Genomic DNA, 15,035 nt, shown 5'->3' with positions numbered 1-15,035 from the left:
GACACCGTCGTAAGTAATAAAAAGCAAGTGAAAATGCAAAGACCGTGTTTCTTTTGAGTCCCTGATCAGCTTCCCCCCTGTTGCATCTCGACCCAGAGCCGAAGAGTCCTCTCCGAAAGCTCGCCGCGTTTGGTAAAAGAGGCCAGTGAAGAGCCCACCACCGATCCCCGTGGCTATTAGACCAGGGAGAGGTGGATTTGTCTGGAGGCGTTGACCTCCGAGTAAAAAATTAACAAACCACGCATGTTTATTGGAAAAAAATGTTTTGTTATTGATTTATTATTATAAAATATCATTTCATACTGCAATTATGGTGCTTCAGTTCAGTACAATTGACTATAGTTTTGATTAATTATAAATTCTTACGGCTTCAGCATTATTGGTACTTTTAACATGAAAACAGCTATATTTATACTCATAATTGAAAAAATATGCGTTTAGGTTGATAATAACAAGCATTTAGGCCGTTGCAAATATTTTTTGAAGTTTATGTCCCTCGACTCTGACCCTAGTCGAGGGGGGAGGCATAGCATAGCATAGCATTGGTGTCTACCCGTAGCTGCTACTTCGTTATTGACCAGGACCCCCAAACATTGCTCCGTGGACCACAGATGAAAAGTAGGAACCAATCATCACCCCTTCGCAATTTTCAAAGGTCCCTATCATGCTGATCAATACCGACGCCGGCCACGACCAGAGGTAAGACACGGGGAAGTGGATGGGAATGTTAGTCCGATACTTGAGTGATGGGACCGCCAAATCGACTGCGTCTCCGACAAAGTATCACATGAGTTTTGAGGGGTTAGTAAGATGGGTATGAGGTCAGGATTCACTGTGGTAGGTGATGCGACCATAAGCAATTTGTTTATCGGTTGAAATTTTAAAAATCTTAGGCAGCCGGCTGCGGAAAGATAGCTATCTAGGGATTTAAATATAGTATTAATTCGACCGCGATTCTCCAGAAATTCTCCGTCGGCGTGCCTTCCGATCAACGGTGATGTAGGAAGGGCTTCATTTATTGAAATGATTATTGAAATGAAATAGAAAGGGCTTAATCCAGCAATACGACTTGCTAGTCTCAAAAAAATAGGTACGTTTTTATAGAAAACTATAAATAGAGAACAACACAAAAAAACTCATCGGCCAACGAACGCGAGTGGAAAAAACAATGAAAAAAGAAGGTAAAAAAACAGAACTGCGCGTCCCGTAAAGCAGCACACTACTGATGCCATTATTTAATTATAATAGCCAATCACCCCATGCACTCGAACAGCGACACAAAAGAGACGGAAAATAACACGAAAAAAACTGGACTGCGCGTCCACACAGGCACCGCACTACTGATGCCATTATTTAATTATAATAGCCAATCACCCCATGCACTCGAACAGCGACACAAAAGAGACGGAAAATAATACGAAAAACTGGACTGCGCGTCCACACAGGCACCGCACTACTGATGCCATTATTTAATTATAATAGCCAATCACCCCATGCACTCGAACAGCGACACAAAAGAGACGGAAAATAACACGAAAAAATAACAGGACTGCGCGTCCACACAGGCACCGCACTACTGATGCCATTATTTAATTATAATAGCCAATCACCCCATGCACTCGAACAGCGACACAAAAGAGACGGAAAATAATACGAAAAAAAAACAGGACTGCGCGTCCACACAGGCACCGCACTACTGATGCCATTTTTTAATTATAATAGCCAATCACCCCATGCACTCGAACAGCGACACAAAAGATACGGAAAATAACACGAAAAAAACAGGACTGCGCGTCCACACAGGCACCGCACTACTGATGCCATTATTTAATTATAATAGCCAATCACCCAATGCACTCGAACAGCGACACAAAAGAGACGGAAAATAACACGAAAAAAACAGGACTGCGCGTCCACACAGGCACCGCACTACTGATGCCATTATTTAATTATAATAGCCAATCACCCCATGCACTCGAACAGCGACACCAAAGAGACGGAAAATAACACGAAAAAAAACAGGACTGCGCGTCCACACAGGCACCGCACTACTGATGCCACTATTTAATTATAATAGCCAATCTCTGACCCTAGTCGAGGGGGGAGGGGCAAAAAAATAAAAAAGTATACAAATTGAAATTACGAGCAATGGTTTCAATATTTCAATGAAAAAAAGTGTTTAAAAATGCATTATACACCAGGTTGTTATGTTATTGTTAATTATATTCAACCAACAATTTTTTCCTAAAATCAAAGTTAACAGTCAATCACGTTCATTCGAGTTCGGGAAGCTGTTAGCTTTTTGCCTTTAGCATTTTTAACAAACGGGTTATTAAATAAATATTGAATTTTAACTAAAAATTGGCAGTAACAAACTGGGTGCTGAAAAGACAGAATGCGTAACGTGATTTTCGAAAGCTCCCCACTGCTCCCCACTAATACATATGCACTACAGCTGTAAACATAAACAAAGTAGAAGGCAATGTTCAAGCTCAAGCGTGACATATTTTTTGCTGCTGAAGTGAATTATTATGAAACATTTTGGATCTGTTGATGTTGATGTTTTCGATGAAAAATTAAGTGCTTCGCACTTTTTTCTTCGTAGACTAAACGATGGGCGGCCAAAAGAGGCCTTTTTTGTTTTCCACGTGATGAAAAATTGTGTCAAAAGTGAGTGAAATTTCGTGAATCAGAAGAGCAACCGAATGGAAGTTCCGAGATTATGTATCTTTGATGTGTAGTGATAATATCGGAGTAAGATTATCCAATATTATTTGAAAAGTACTATTGATAGTTATTGATAATTCGTCGCTAACATTTAAAAAAGCGTCATAAACATAGGTTTTGCGTGAGACATAGCGATTATAAAATTTTAGCGACGAATTATGCCAAACTCGATTTCAAACCTCTTATTAAAATGTTTTTACTTCGAATACCTCAATAGTCATCGATTTTTTTTTATTCCTGACTAAATAAATATTAGATCGATCACAATACTTGCCATTTCTTGGTATAATTATGCGAACAGTAAATTGGTTCCGCTTTGACAGTTCTGAATTGAGGCCACTTTGCGGACAACTATTCTGCACCCAGGTAACAAGTACGTTTTTGTTGAAAATTACGAAAGCAAAACCATTTTAATTGTTAAAATTTCTGGGCACGGTCTGAGCGAGTTGTGGCGCTATAATCACAGCAAATAGTGTCCAGGGCATTCGTGGAAATACAATGTCCCATCCCAGAGGGTCCCGGAGTACCAAACCTTCTTAGCATGGTGCTCCCAACGAATACAACCAAATCTCGGAGCGTATGGTGGTGTATCCCCACGCTTCTTCCTCCCTGTCGATTCAGAATTGTGTTGTTGTTCGAACACTCTGTGCTCAAACTCAACCCAATTACGAGTCATCTCTGCGATACGGCTTTACGCAGTAGGCCTGGCCGCTTTAACGCTTGTGATGTTTCAATGCATTCTAATGCAATGGCGCATTACAAATCGTCGCCATCGTGCTAACTTGTCGTACGTGCATTTTGGGCCAAATTGAGTTAAGAACGCCATTTTGTGCAGCTCACAATGCCTCATCCTTTGACCTTCACAGATCCCCAAAATTCGATTTCAATAATGAGATATTCAATGAAAACCAAAAAGCTCCGAAAATTTTTGTCACTCTACATATAAAAGAAGTTTCAATCCTGTCGTGCTATCTTGTCACTCTCTGAAAATTGATGTAAGTGCGACAAAGGGCAAAGGGATTTCAGGTCAGGATGCGTTTGACGCACGTACAAGCTAGACTACCGTAAACATTTTTAATTATAACTCGGGACTCCAGCAACCAACTTCAACCAAACTTCGGGACAATGCACAGAATGGGCAGCCAAACAAAACGTGTTTGTTATTGTTTACATTGCGTGCTTTCGTTTTTGTTTATTCAAGGTCAAACATTAAAACGCGTTTTTCTCGGAACGTCAAAATGGCGGGTGCGACATGATAGCACGACGACGTCGAAATGTTTATAAATGACAAGAAGAGAGCTAGGCGTCATCTAACCTAAGGCACTTTCCAGGATCCCTTCGAAAGATTGGCTGCGCTAGGGTCTGATTAGATTAGATTAGATTAGATTAGATTAGATTAGATTAGATTCAAATTTCTGGGCACGGTCTCTCCGTGAGAACCATGAGAAAAAAACTAATAAACTGGCCTTTCGAACTCAACGCCGAACTGGCCGCACTGGATGTCTGTTTTAATTATGCCACTACCCACTGAGAATTTTGGCTCGAGCCTCGACTCGATTCAGGCTCGATCTCGAGCCAGATTGACTCGAGGCTCGAGCCAAAATTCTCAGTGGGTATTACCAAAAAGCAAATGATTTTTTTGAATAGGAGCCCAAGAATCGGTCATTGCAGAAAAATAAAACACAAATATGAAACAGTTGTCGTAATGATATACATTTATTTGTCTGTAGTGTAATACACGCTTCCTCAGGATGGTTTTGCATTTTGCAATCAATGACCTTTTTGAAGCAAATCAATAACTTCTCGATGAGTCTTGCTTCTTGTGTCCGGAATAGCAAGTAAGCCAATGAAACTTTTCAATATAATTACACTTCCAAAAACTATTGTTTTTATATATGTGCTCTGAAGGTTACTTGGAACGTTGAAATAAATAATATAAACAATCATGTGGCCAACATATTCACAGATAAGAATAGAATTTATCGATAGCGTTTTTTTCTTCAATGGAAATATTTCTGACAGTAATATATCGGGCATTGGATGCATTGCAATTGCGTTAAATACTTCGGCAGTGATAAATAAAAATGGAGCAACCCAAACTTCTACAGAATCGTATGTCGCAAGAACTATTCCAAATGCCAGTAGGAAAGTTCCAGTAGTCAATGAAGAAATTGTATATTGAATGCGACGTGGAAATACATCAATCAAAAAGACTGCTAAAAGAGCTGCAACACATTTAGTGAGCATCAAAATTGATGGTGCCCAATTAATATCTTTCAAAGATACGTCAAACATTAATGACATGAACAACATTTTCGACAAATTCATTGTATAGTTATAATATAATAAATTAGATAGCTTTAGTGTCAATGCTAACTGGAATGGTTTGAAATTTCCTTCGGTTATCATACATTTTGAAAAAACAGTACTATCTAATACCAATAATTTCATGTCATTGAACTCGTCTGTAATTATCGTGGTCTTTGCACTTCTCTGGCGAAAATTCAATAAATTCTTTTGGGCATCAGACTCACTATTTCCTCTGTACAAAGTGTTTATTGGGGATTCAATAGCTAAAAATATAGCTAATACAAAAGCAAGTGTACTTAACGGAAGAATGATTATTCCCAAAGCAAGATTTGGATGCATAGCCGGCTCCGAGACGTAGACAGGATTTGTTGTTACCATCGAAATAACAGAAAAAACTGAAAACAAAAAAAAAAGTATACGTCAGGCTTACTTAGAAATGCAAAAATGTCAGCTAGGCTGCGACATAATTTATAAAATCATTGTTCTATGTCCATAGAAGCTCTCCTGAAATTTTCAGCCAAATGGGTTTAGGGACCGAGCCACGTAGACCAGTGGTAACGCTTCCGCCTCGTGAACCGTAGATCGGGGTTCAAATCCCGGCTTGGACCAACACAACTGGTGATTTTTTCTCTTCTAAATTCGATTGCTTAGTAAAGAGAAGGTACTGTATCGTCACAAACTTAACCTTATCAAGACACCTTAGGAAGACAACTTATGGAATGTTAACATTAACCTTAGCATGTTAACATTAAGTTGATTGATAAACTGTCGCTAAATTCGCTTTGTAAATGCCGGCCCGATACCACAGAGAACAGATGTTCATCATTGAAGAAACAGCATTGAAAAACGTTTGTAAAAATTCAAATCAAAATACGTTGAAAAGAGCTAGGGTGTGCAGCACCCGCCTAGACAGCGCCCATGGTGCTCAAAATACCGTTATTATGCAAAAAAAAGCAATCCGTGATTTTGGTGTCTATCGATTCCTTACACCATAACGCACCTCTGAGCTAAAAATAAAATCATTCGCTGATGTTATTTTCGAGATACAGCCATTTTAAAATGTTATTACCGATTATTTCTAAAAAAATCTATAACATCAATACACCTTCAACATTTCAAAGAATATGCATTTCAAGATAATGATGGATAATATGACTGTAAACCAGACTTACCTTTTGACGGGTGCGACAACGGTTTGCTATGATACCGGTTTTTCTATGCGCACCATTTGCGCACCATTTCTCGTCACAACCAAAACCCGACACAGCTCGGTAGCTTGATCGGTGCACCGAAACCGAAGTTTGGTGTGACGGCGGTGTGGATCGGGTACACAAAACTGACATGGTTTCTGCGCCTACCACACGGGAGAAGTTTGGAACTCTTAATGCCTAGCAAGCCAACTGAATTCAACAGTTCTCAATGGTGTGGTTGTCAAAGGCAGTTCATTAGTATTTTAAAGGTTCTTGGTTCGAATCTCGACAGTTATTATTTTATTTTTTGAATGTTTTTTATTTGCTTAGAATAATTCGTTAGGAATAGAATTTCGTAGTGTCATGAAATATCAACTTTAACTTCTCGTGCATATAATCCTGAAATAGGCATTTTCACTTAAACCTGCCTGCATAATATGGAACGTTTTCTCTATTCCATTACAAAAGTCCATTCAATTTTCTAACTCTTTGACTAAAGCGTCGCAGGTTCGAAGAAGTTACTTAAAAAATTTATATAATCAGTAATTTTGACAGCAAATATTGAAAAAAAAAAATCTTCAAAAATATTTGTACTCAGGATTGAACCAAGAACCTCGTGGTTAAAAGACGGAGACAACAACCGCCACGCCATCCCGAAGTTGTGAATGATGGCTGACAAACCTCAATCAAAACAATGTCGCCTGCGGTTTACTTGGATCAACCATATGTTGAGAGTTGCATCCTTGGTTTGGGTGCACCGGTGGTGTACCAAGGTGCTTTCGGTACAGTTGCTATGGTGTGACAATAAACAGCTCGGTTTGGTTTTTAGAGTGACACGAAAACCGCACCACGGCGCACCAGATCTTGGTGTTCAGTGAAGTCTGCTGTCAAGTATTTCTGGGGCATGTTTCTGAAGGTTTGCTTAAGTAGTTTTTGAGATACAACCGTATTAAGAAGCTATTTCCGACTTTTTCATGCCAATTATATAGATTTACATAGAAAAGTCGGATGCATTTGAAAACTACATCAGCAAACCTTCTGAAACTTTGCCCAGAGATCCTTAACAGCCATAGAAGCAAAATCCATCATTATCACGAAATGCATATTCATTAAAGTGCTGAAATTGTATTGATTTAATAGATTTTCTTAGGAACAGTCGGAAATAACATTTTAAAATGGCTGTATCTCAAGAACTACATCAGCAAACCTTCTGAAACTTTGCCCACAGATACTTGACAGTCATATGAAGCAAAATCCATCATTATCTAGAAATGCATATTCTTTAAAGTGCTGAAATTGTATTGATTTTATAGATTTTCTTAGGAACAGTCGGAAATAACATTTTAAAATGGCTGTATCTCAAGAACTACAACAGCAAACCTTCTGAAACTTTTCCCAGAGATACTTGACAGTCATATGAAGCAAAATCCATCATTATCTCGAAATGTATATTCTTTAAAGTGCTGAAATTGTATATTTTTTTTTTGTTGGAATTGTATTGATTTTATAGATTTTCTTAAAAAAAAGTCGGAAATAACATTTTAAAATGGCTGTATCTCGATAACTACATCAGCAAACCTTCTGAAACATTTCCCAGAGATACTTGACAGTCAAGTGTAGCAAAATTCATCATTATATCGAAATGCATACTCTTTGAAATGCTAAAATTGTATTGGCGTTCAAGAGCCAAACGACATGCGACACCTAGTGTTGAGTAGCAGAACAGAGCGAAGAATGTCGATTGAAATTTCCGCCCTTTGAGGTTATGTATGCGAATTCTGTTTTGTTAAATTCCAGCGTTCAAAACAACTGAGCAAAAATTCGAGCTGATCCTGTGTTAACTATTGATGCTCTATCATTTTACACAATATGTTTTTTTCAAAATATTTTTTTTTCAAAATCTTTTTTATTGTGTTAATTTATAGAGGGCAAAAAGTTTACACTCGTACTACTCGAATTTTTCTCAAAAGTTGTTCTAAGAGCTGTAAATTCAATTTGAAGTTTGCATTCCTATGTAACCGAACAGCGAAAATTTGAATCGTCATTCTTCGATGCTTAGCGCGATCTGCCGGAATTATTGATTATTGGTTTTAATATTGAAAATCGGATGAAACATCTTAAAACAACATCAGCGAATGTTTTCATTTTTTTGCTCAGAGATGAGTTATGGTGTAAGGAATCGATAGACATCAAAATCTCGGATTGCATATTGTCGGATCCCGGACCTGGGACCTCTCCTTCGATAGCTTGGGGGGGGGGGGGGGGGGGGGTTAGCTTGCCTTGGAGTTGTGCTGAGTTCTTGGCCGTTTAGAGGTGGTGTTGTGCTGCTGGCCGTGTGCATCGTGCAGCCAAATGAAACACCCGCGGCGCGGTTACATTTAACACAAAGTACACGATAACAGCTTTATTTACAGCACTCAGACTAAACGATACAATTTACATTAAACGAGTTAAAATACGGCGCGGCGCGGTAATCCTGACCGTTGGCCACAGCGGTCCAGTGGAGACTGACTGATCAGATCAGTCCCTGAACAGTTGTTACCTCCGATCCCCAACCCGCGGAGATCTCTGGGATTTCGGCTCGTGTAGATGGATTCTGCTGTCCTAACCCTTTCCCAGAGAATCCCCTAGAAATATGGAGAAGATAGTGTGGATAGAAGAGATCGCGCTTAACACTACTACAACCGCATGCCCGTAGATCAGATGGAGAATCTGTCCACTGCTTGACCATACTACCACTCCGTCCAGGGTTTAAGTCCCGGTATGGTCCAGCTATCGAACATTCTCACCCGCCCTGAAACGTCCAGTTTCTGAACTCCTAATAAACCTCCAGCATGGGTGAGAGAGTGTGAATGTGTGTGTGTGTGTGTGTGTGTGTGTGTTTTTTTTTATTTTACATGGTCGGAATCTGCTATCAGACACCTGAGAATTAATTTCTCAGGTAGTGTGGGGTTGGGAAAACAAAAAGAGTTTTCCCGACCCACTAAACCAGTCCTTGAACGCCGTGCCCTTTTCCCCCCGGGACCACCTTTCGGTATAACTTCGGGGGGAGGCGTTGCATTTTCTGCACTAGTCTACTTACAGGATCCATGCCGGGTACTAGAACCATTTCCTGTTCCACATACATATGAGTCCATGTGAGGGTTTAACCGCGCCCAAGAATCGCGTTGCTTTTGATCGGCTAGTCATATGCAGCCCTCTCCTTGGACCATCGAGACGTGTACCGATTTGGTAGAGCCAACCGTCATAACGTGCTCTCCTTCACAGCCACACTCGTGGGTTCTCGACTCCTGTGACCATCGAGACATGTACCGATTTGGTAGAGCCGACCATCATAACGTGCTCTCCTTCACAGCCACACTCGTGGGTTTTCGACTAGGCTTCTAGTCGTTCCTCCTCTGATCGTCTCTCCATTTCCGCTGGAGAGCCGAAGTGATCTGCGTCACTGCTCCGACGACCGCATTCCACTTGGCAATGTCGCTGCACATTCTTTGCACCACATTATCCGGGCTGGTGTCTGCTCCGATAATTGCCAGCATTTCACTTCGCGCTGTCTCGAAGCGAGAGCAGGCGAACACCACGTGCTCCGGTGTTTCTTCGCACTCGTCGCAATCCGGACAGAGAGGAGACTCTGAATGTCCGAACCTGTGCAGGTACTTCCTGAAGCAACCATGGCCCGACAGGAACTGTGTGAGGTGGAAGGTGACCTCTCCGTGCCTTCTGCTCACCCACGTGGATACGGACGGGATAAGCCGATGCGTCCATCTGCCTTTCTCCGTGGTGTCCCACTCACGTTGCCATCTTGCCAGCGATTCGGCTCTCGCAGCTTCCCGGATACCTCTCGTGCCTCTTCGGGTGTAGCGCACGGTGTCCTCCTCCAGTGTGATGCCGATGGGGATCATTCCGGCTATGACGCCAACTGCTTCCGACGAGATGGTCCTGTATGCGCTTGCAACCCGCATGGCCATCATTCTCTGCGTTCTGTCGAGCAGCGCTCGATTTCGCTTCGTCCCCAGCGCCGTCCACCATACCGGTCCGCCGTACCTAAGTATGGACGTCGCGACACTTGCCAAGAGGCGGCGCCTACTGCTCCTGGGTCCAGCGTTGTTCGGCATCATCCTCGACAGTGCCATGATCGCCTTAGCCGCCTTCTCGCAGGCGTAATCGACGTGACTGTTGAAGTTCAGCCGGTCATCCACCATCACCCCGAGGTACTTGAGCGCTCTCTTCGAGTGCACTACGTGTTCCCCAACGTGTATCTGGGCCTGCTGCACCTTTTTGTGGTTACTAACCAGTATCATCTCCGTCTTGTGGTGAGCGATCCGCAGCTTCACCTCGAGCATCCAGTTCTCGATCATTGTGATTGCCTCCATAGCCAGCACTTCGACCTCCTCGACATTTTCGCCGCCCAAGTAGCAATTGAAATGCTTTATATTCTTATATGGTTTTAAAAAAGTTTTAATAAATGCAACAATGTTTTATAAAAACTTTTATCAAAGCAAACAGGTTTTCATCTCGCATAACCTTCAACATATTTTCAAGGTTTCTTCAAGACTTGATTAGGAATTCTACTATGAAGTTTTAATTCAGTTTTTAAGTTACACTTCGAGATTTCCTGAAGAATATATGGCGCAGCTTGAATATCTTGACGAAGTCTGCAATAAATCTTTTGCGTCTTAATAAGGAATTTGATCAATCTTGTTGGTTTTGAACTGTCACCTCAACTTATTCAGTTGTAGAACGAGAAACACAGTGCAAGGAGATAAATTACTTTGATCCAGCTTTTAAGTGCAGCTACAAGTGATTCCATAATACAAAGTTTTCAAAAGTTTCTAAAGAATAATAAAAAGAATAAATTGGTGGTTTTGGTTGTGTTTTTTTTTTTGCGAAAAGATTTTTTAATTACCGTTTTTTCCAGAATGTATTATTGGGTACTATTTGTGCATTTCAGAAATGGCGCCTGTGCAGTTGTTGCTTAATATTATTTTTGCAATTCCGTCGTGAAACTACTTACTTTTCCTGTCATTCTTGAACGACAAAATAGCCTACTTTTCTGTACCAAAAATAGCAGAATCGAATAGCAACACTTTTCAAAATAAATGCTGAAAAGTTCTACTTTTCAGCACTGAAATGGGTGCTGAAAAGTTGAACTTTTCAGCACTTGTTTCGAAAAGTAACACTTTTCAACATTTTTTTTTTATTTAAACGATTTATTGACAAAATACATGAAAATTCGACTTAAAATTTCACTCAATGGGTGTTTTTCGAAATTGCAAAAAATGTTGTATGGAACTCGTCGCAAAACTTGATTTTTTCAGCACTCGTCGTATTTATCCAACTCGGTGAACCTCGTTGGATAAATGTACGACTCGTGCTGAAAAAATCCTCTTTTAGCAACTTGTTGCATAAACTACTATTTTATGTTATGTTATGTTATTTTTCGCAATTTATAACAACTGAACAAGGCGTTTCAAACATTTTGTTTTGTGTGGCGTTTCTCGCAGACTTTTTATTGAAAACTTTTAAGGCTTGATCAGAACCTTATAAAGTGCTTATGGTTTACAAATAGAAATTGATATAACTTTGAATTCTACAAGTTTTCTTGTATAAAGCCATCAAGCTTTTATTCTGTGTATTGCTACGCGCTGTCATTTGCAATTTGTTGGTGCTGTTTGAGTGAGTTAAGCAAACGGGAGTGATAATTGCGCTGTTGAGTCGGATGGAGAAATCCGGTAACCGATCAGTATGGACAGTTTCACGCAGATGGGGCGGGTCAAGTTTACGGTGGTAGATCCAGTGGATGAAGGTCAGGGTGTTTTCTCCAAGGACGTCGCTTGTCTTCAGGAGACGAAGCAGGAGATGATGGAATTTGTCGAATTGAAGGCACCGGATCGGCTGGGGCAAAGGTTCTTAAAGGTGCTCTACCTCTGGGTTCACCTGAGTGTGTTGGCGAAATCGGTGGCCATTCAGGCGCAGGTTCCTTCCTCAGCATGAACTGATCGGAATGTATTGAAATGATTGGCGGCCTAGGAGCGGCTCGTGTCTGAGATCTGTTCAAAGAGACCCGCATGCGGATTCCGTGCATAACCTACATTGACGAGGTGGACGCCACTGGACGGCAACGCGACGGTGGATGTAGCTTCGGCGGATGTGTTATTCGAACAAATAAATACCTTTGAAATGCAAGCGTATGTTTTTTTATTCGGTTATTTCCAATTTCAAGTTGTCCACCACCGATGGCGATCTTTTTGCAGCTGAGAAAACACGCATGCGCTGCGTCCTCGCCTTGTGCGATTTGATCTTGATGAAAGCCATGATAAAACATTTTGAATCTGATTATAGCCGTTACAAAACTTCTATAAATTTCGTAAGTCTTGGCAAGTTTTGAGCCACTCTTTTTCAAGAAGGAATGGATTTGAAATAGATTTGAACAAGAACATTTATATTTCATGATCTTCGCCATGTTGCTGAAAGGTGCGAGCAGCCGAAATGCACAGCCATATTGAATTTGGGAGCAACAATATGCTAAAACATTGGTTTTTTGAAAAAAATCTAAGCTTTTTTTAGTGAATCGAAAGTGCGCATAATAGTTTTTCGAGCTATCTTCGAAAATTGGTCGATGAAATTATGTTGGCATAACTATCATAGTTTATTATGTATTGAAACTCAACACATTTATATTTGTAACAATAATAATTTGACATCAAATAATTATTATCTGCCATCAGCCTTTTGTGTTTGCATGTAGGAAGAATTGCTTTTAATCAAGAGAATTAGAAAACTATTTTGTCTGCCACGCAGGCTTTTCGGTTCCCTACAAATACAAAAATATAAATGCTTTATGTTCTAATCTAGCATCCAAGAATGCGCACAGACTACAAGAAAACCTTTTTCCAAGCCAATCAGTTTTATTCATGCTTTCAAGAGATCTATAGAGTTTTTATAAAACACACAATAAAACATTTATGTCTCACGATGCTCCTCAGTAATACTCTGGACAACCTCCTAAAATGGTCCATTTTGGTTTTAATGTTGATTTAACTCGTTTTTAACTCAGCATGTAGGACTAAATGGCATTTCGTTGAAATTTACTTGAGAACTCTTCAGAATCTCTTTGAAACTATATCAAAACTAAAATTGTTACTTGGGCGGTTACCGTCAGCACTATGTCGTCTGCAAAGCCAACAATCTCTACGCCGTTGGGTAGCCCCAGTGTCAACACTCCGTCATACATTCCGTTCCACAGTGCTGAACCCAGAATGGATCCCTGCGGAACTCCCGCGGTAACAACAACGGTTTTTTGTCCATCGGCAGTGTCGTAGACCAGCACGCGGTTCTCGAAGTAGCTCTTCAAGATCATGCACAAATAGTCAGGCACCTTCATTTTGTGCAGCGCTGCTGCTATGGCCGCCCAGCTCGCACTGTTGAACGCGTTCTTGACGTCAATCGTGACTATTGCGCAGCAACGGTTCCCCTGCGTTTTTCCTCCGCGCTTCGTCGGCTTTCTCGACCACTTTCCGGATGGCGTCCACCGTGGATCTCCCTTTACGGAAGCCGAACTGCCTCGCTGCTAAGCCATGCTCGCTCTCCGTGTACTTGGTCAGCCGGTTAAGGATGATCCGTTCCAGAAGCTTTCCGAGGGTGTCCAGCAAACATATAGGCCTATACGATGATGGGTCCCCGGTGGTTTGCCTGGCTTCGGCAGCAACACGAGCTTTTGAACCTTCCACGGGTCGGGGAAGTGTCCTTCGTCCAGGCATTTCTGCAGGACTGTTCGAAACCTGTCCGGGAATGCTAGAACCGCCGATTTCAGGGCGAAATTCGGGATTCCATCCGGGCCGGGAGCTTTCTTCACCTTCAATCTCTTCGCTACTGCCACAAGTTCTTCATTGGTGATCAGATGACCTTCGGCGTTGCTACCCCCTTCGTCGTTGTACGGTGTAGGAGGCCAGGTCGTTGGATCATGTCTTGGGAAGAGCCCTTCCACAATGACCTTCAGCTTGTCGGGACACGTTTCAGCCACCATCGATGGGCCTCTGATCTTCGCCATCGCGACACGATATGCGCTCCCCAAGGGTTTGCATCAGCGTCTTGGCATAACTCCTTGAAGCAGTTTGTCTTGCTGCATTTGATCGCTTTCTTGAGTGCGGCCTTTGCTGCCCGGTACTCCTCTCTGCACTCCTCTCTATTTGCTTCGGATCTTGCTCTCTGGACTCGTCTTCTGGCGCTGAGGCAATTTGCCCGAAGGGTACCGAGTTCTTCATTCCACCAGTAGGCTGGACGACGACAGTTCCTTGGCTCCAGTCTCCGCGGCATGGTTGTGTCGCATGCTGTCACTAGTTGTGCTGTTAGCACGTCGGCACTCAAGTCTTGGGGACCATCACACCAATGGAGCGCTTCCACGAAGAGACCCTCGTCGAAGTACTGCAGCTTCCATTTCCTTCCGTAGGACCGGCTGCTCCTATCTGGTACAGGGGCTCGTCTCCCGATGCTGTACCGGATCGCTTGGTGATCACTATGGGTATAGTCTTCACTTACCCTCCAGTTCATGTCGGCCGCCAGCCGCGGGCTACAGAACGTAACGTCGATAATGGACTCACGACCGTCTTTGCGGAAGGTACTGCTGGTTCCGCGATTCGCCAGCCTAACGTCCAGCTTTGCCAGAGCTTCCATTAGGCTATGCCCCCTAGCATTGGTGCATCTGCTACCCCACTCGACTGCCCACGCGTTGAAGTCACCTCCGATGACGATCGGGCTTCGTCCGATCAGTTCGTCGGTCAGACTATCCAGCATCTGCTGAAACTGCTC

The 15,035-nt window shown here is 42.0% G+C and overlaps 1 protein-coding gene across 1 annotated transcript; it reads right to left on the bottom strand.

Moving 5' to 3' along the window:
* Nucleotides 1–4,416: 4,416 nt before the first annotated feature.
* On the bottom strand, nucleotides 4,417–14,777 carry LOC119769112. Its single transcript, XM_038261013.1, has 3 exons — nucleotides 14,766–14,777; nucleotides 8,770–8,854; nucleotides 4,417–5,432 (listed from the first exon to the last, which is right to left on the bottom strand). Exons 1-3 carry the CDS (start codon nucleotides 14,775–14,777, stop codon nucleotides 4,498–4,500), a joined length of 1,032 nt encoding a protein of 343 aa, XP_038116941.1. The 3' UTR covers nucleotides 4,417–4,497.
* Between the last annotated feature and the right edge of the window lie 258 nt (nucleotides 14,778–15,035).

The sequence above is a fragment of the Culex quinquefasciatus genome, chromosome 3 (genome assembly GCF_015732765.1).
Source record: "Culex quinquefasciatus strain JHB chromosome 3, VPISU_Cqui_1.0_pri_paternal, whole genome shotgun sequence".
In the NCBI taxonomy this organism is placed as follows: Eukaryota; Metazoa; Arthropoda; class Insecta; order Diptera; family Culicidae; genus Culex; species Culex quinquefasciatus.
This window is presented reverse-complemented; position numbering and strand designations above follow the sequence as displayed.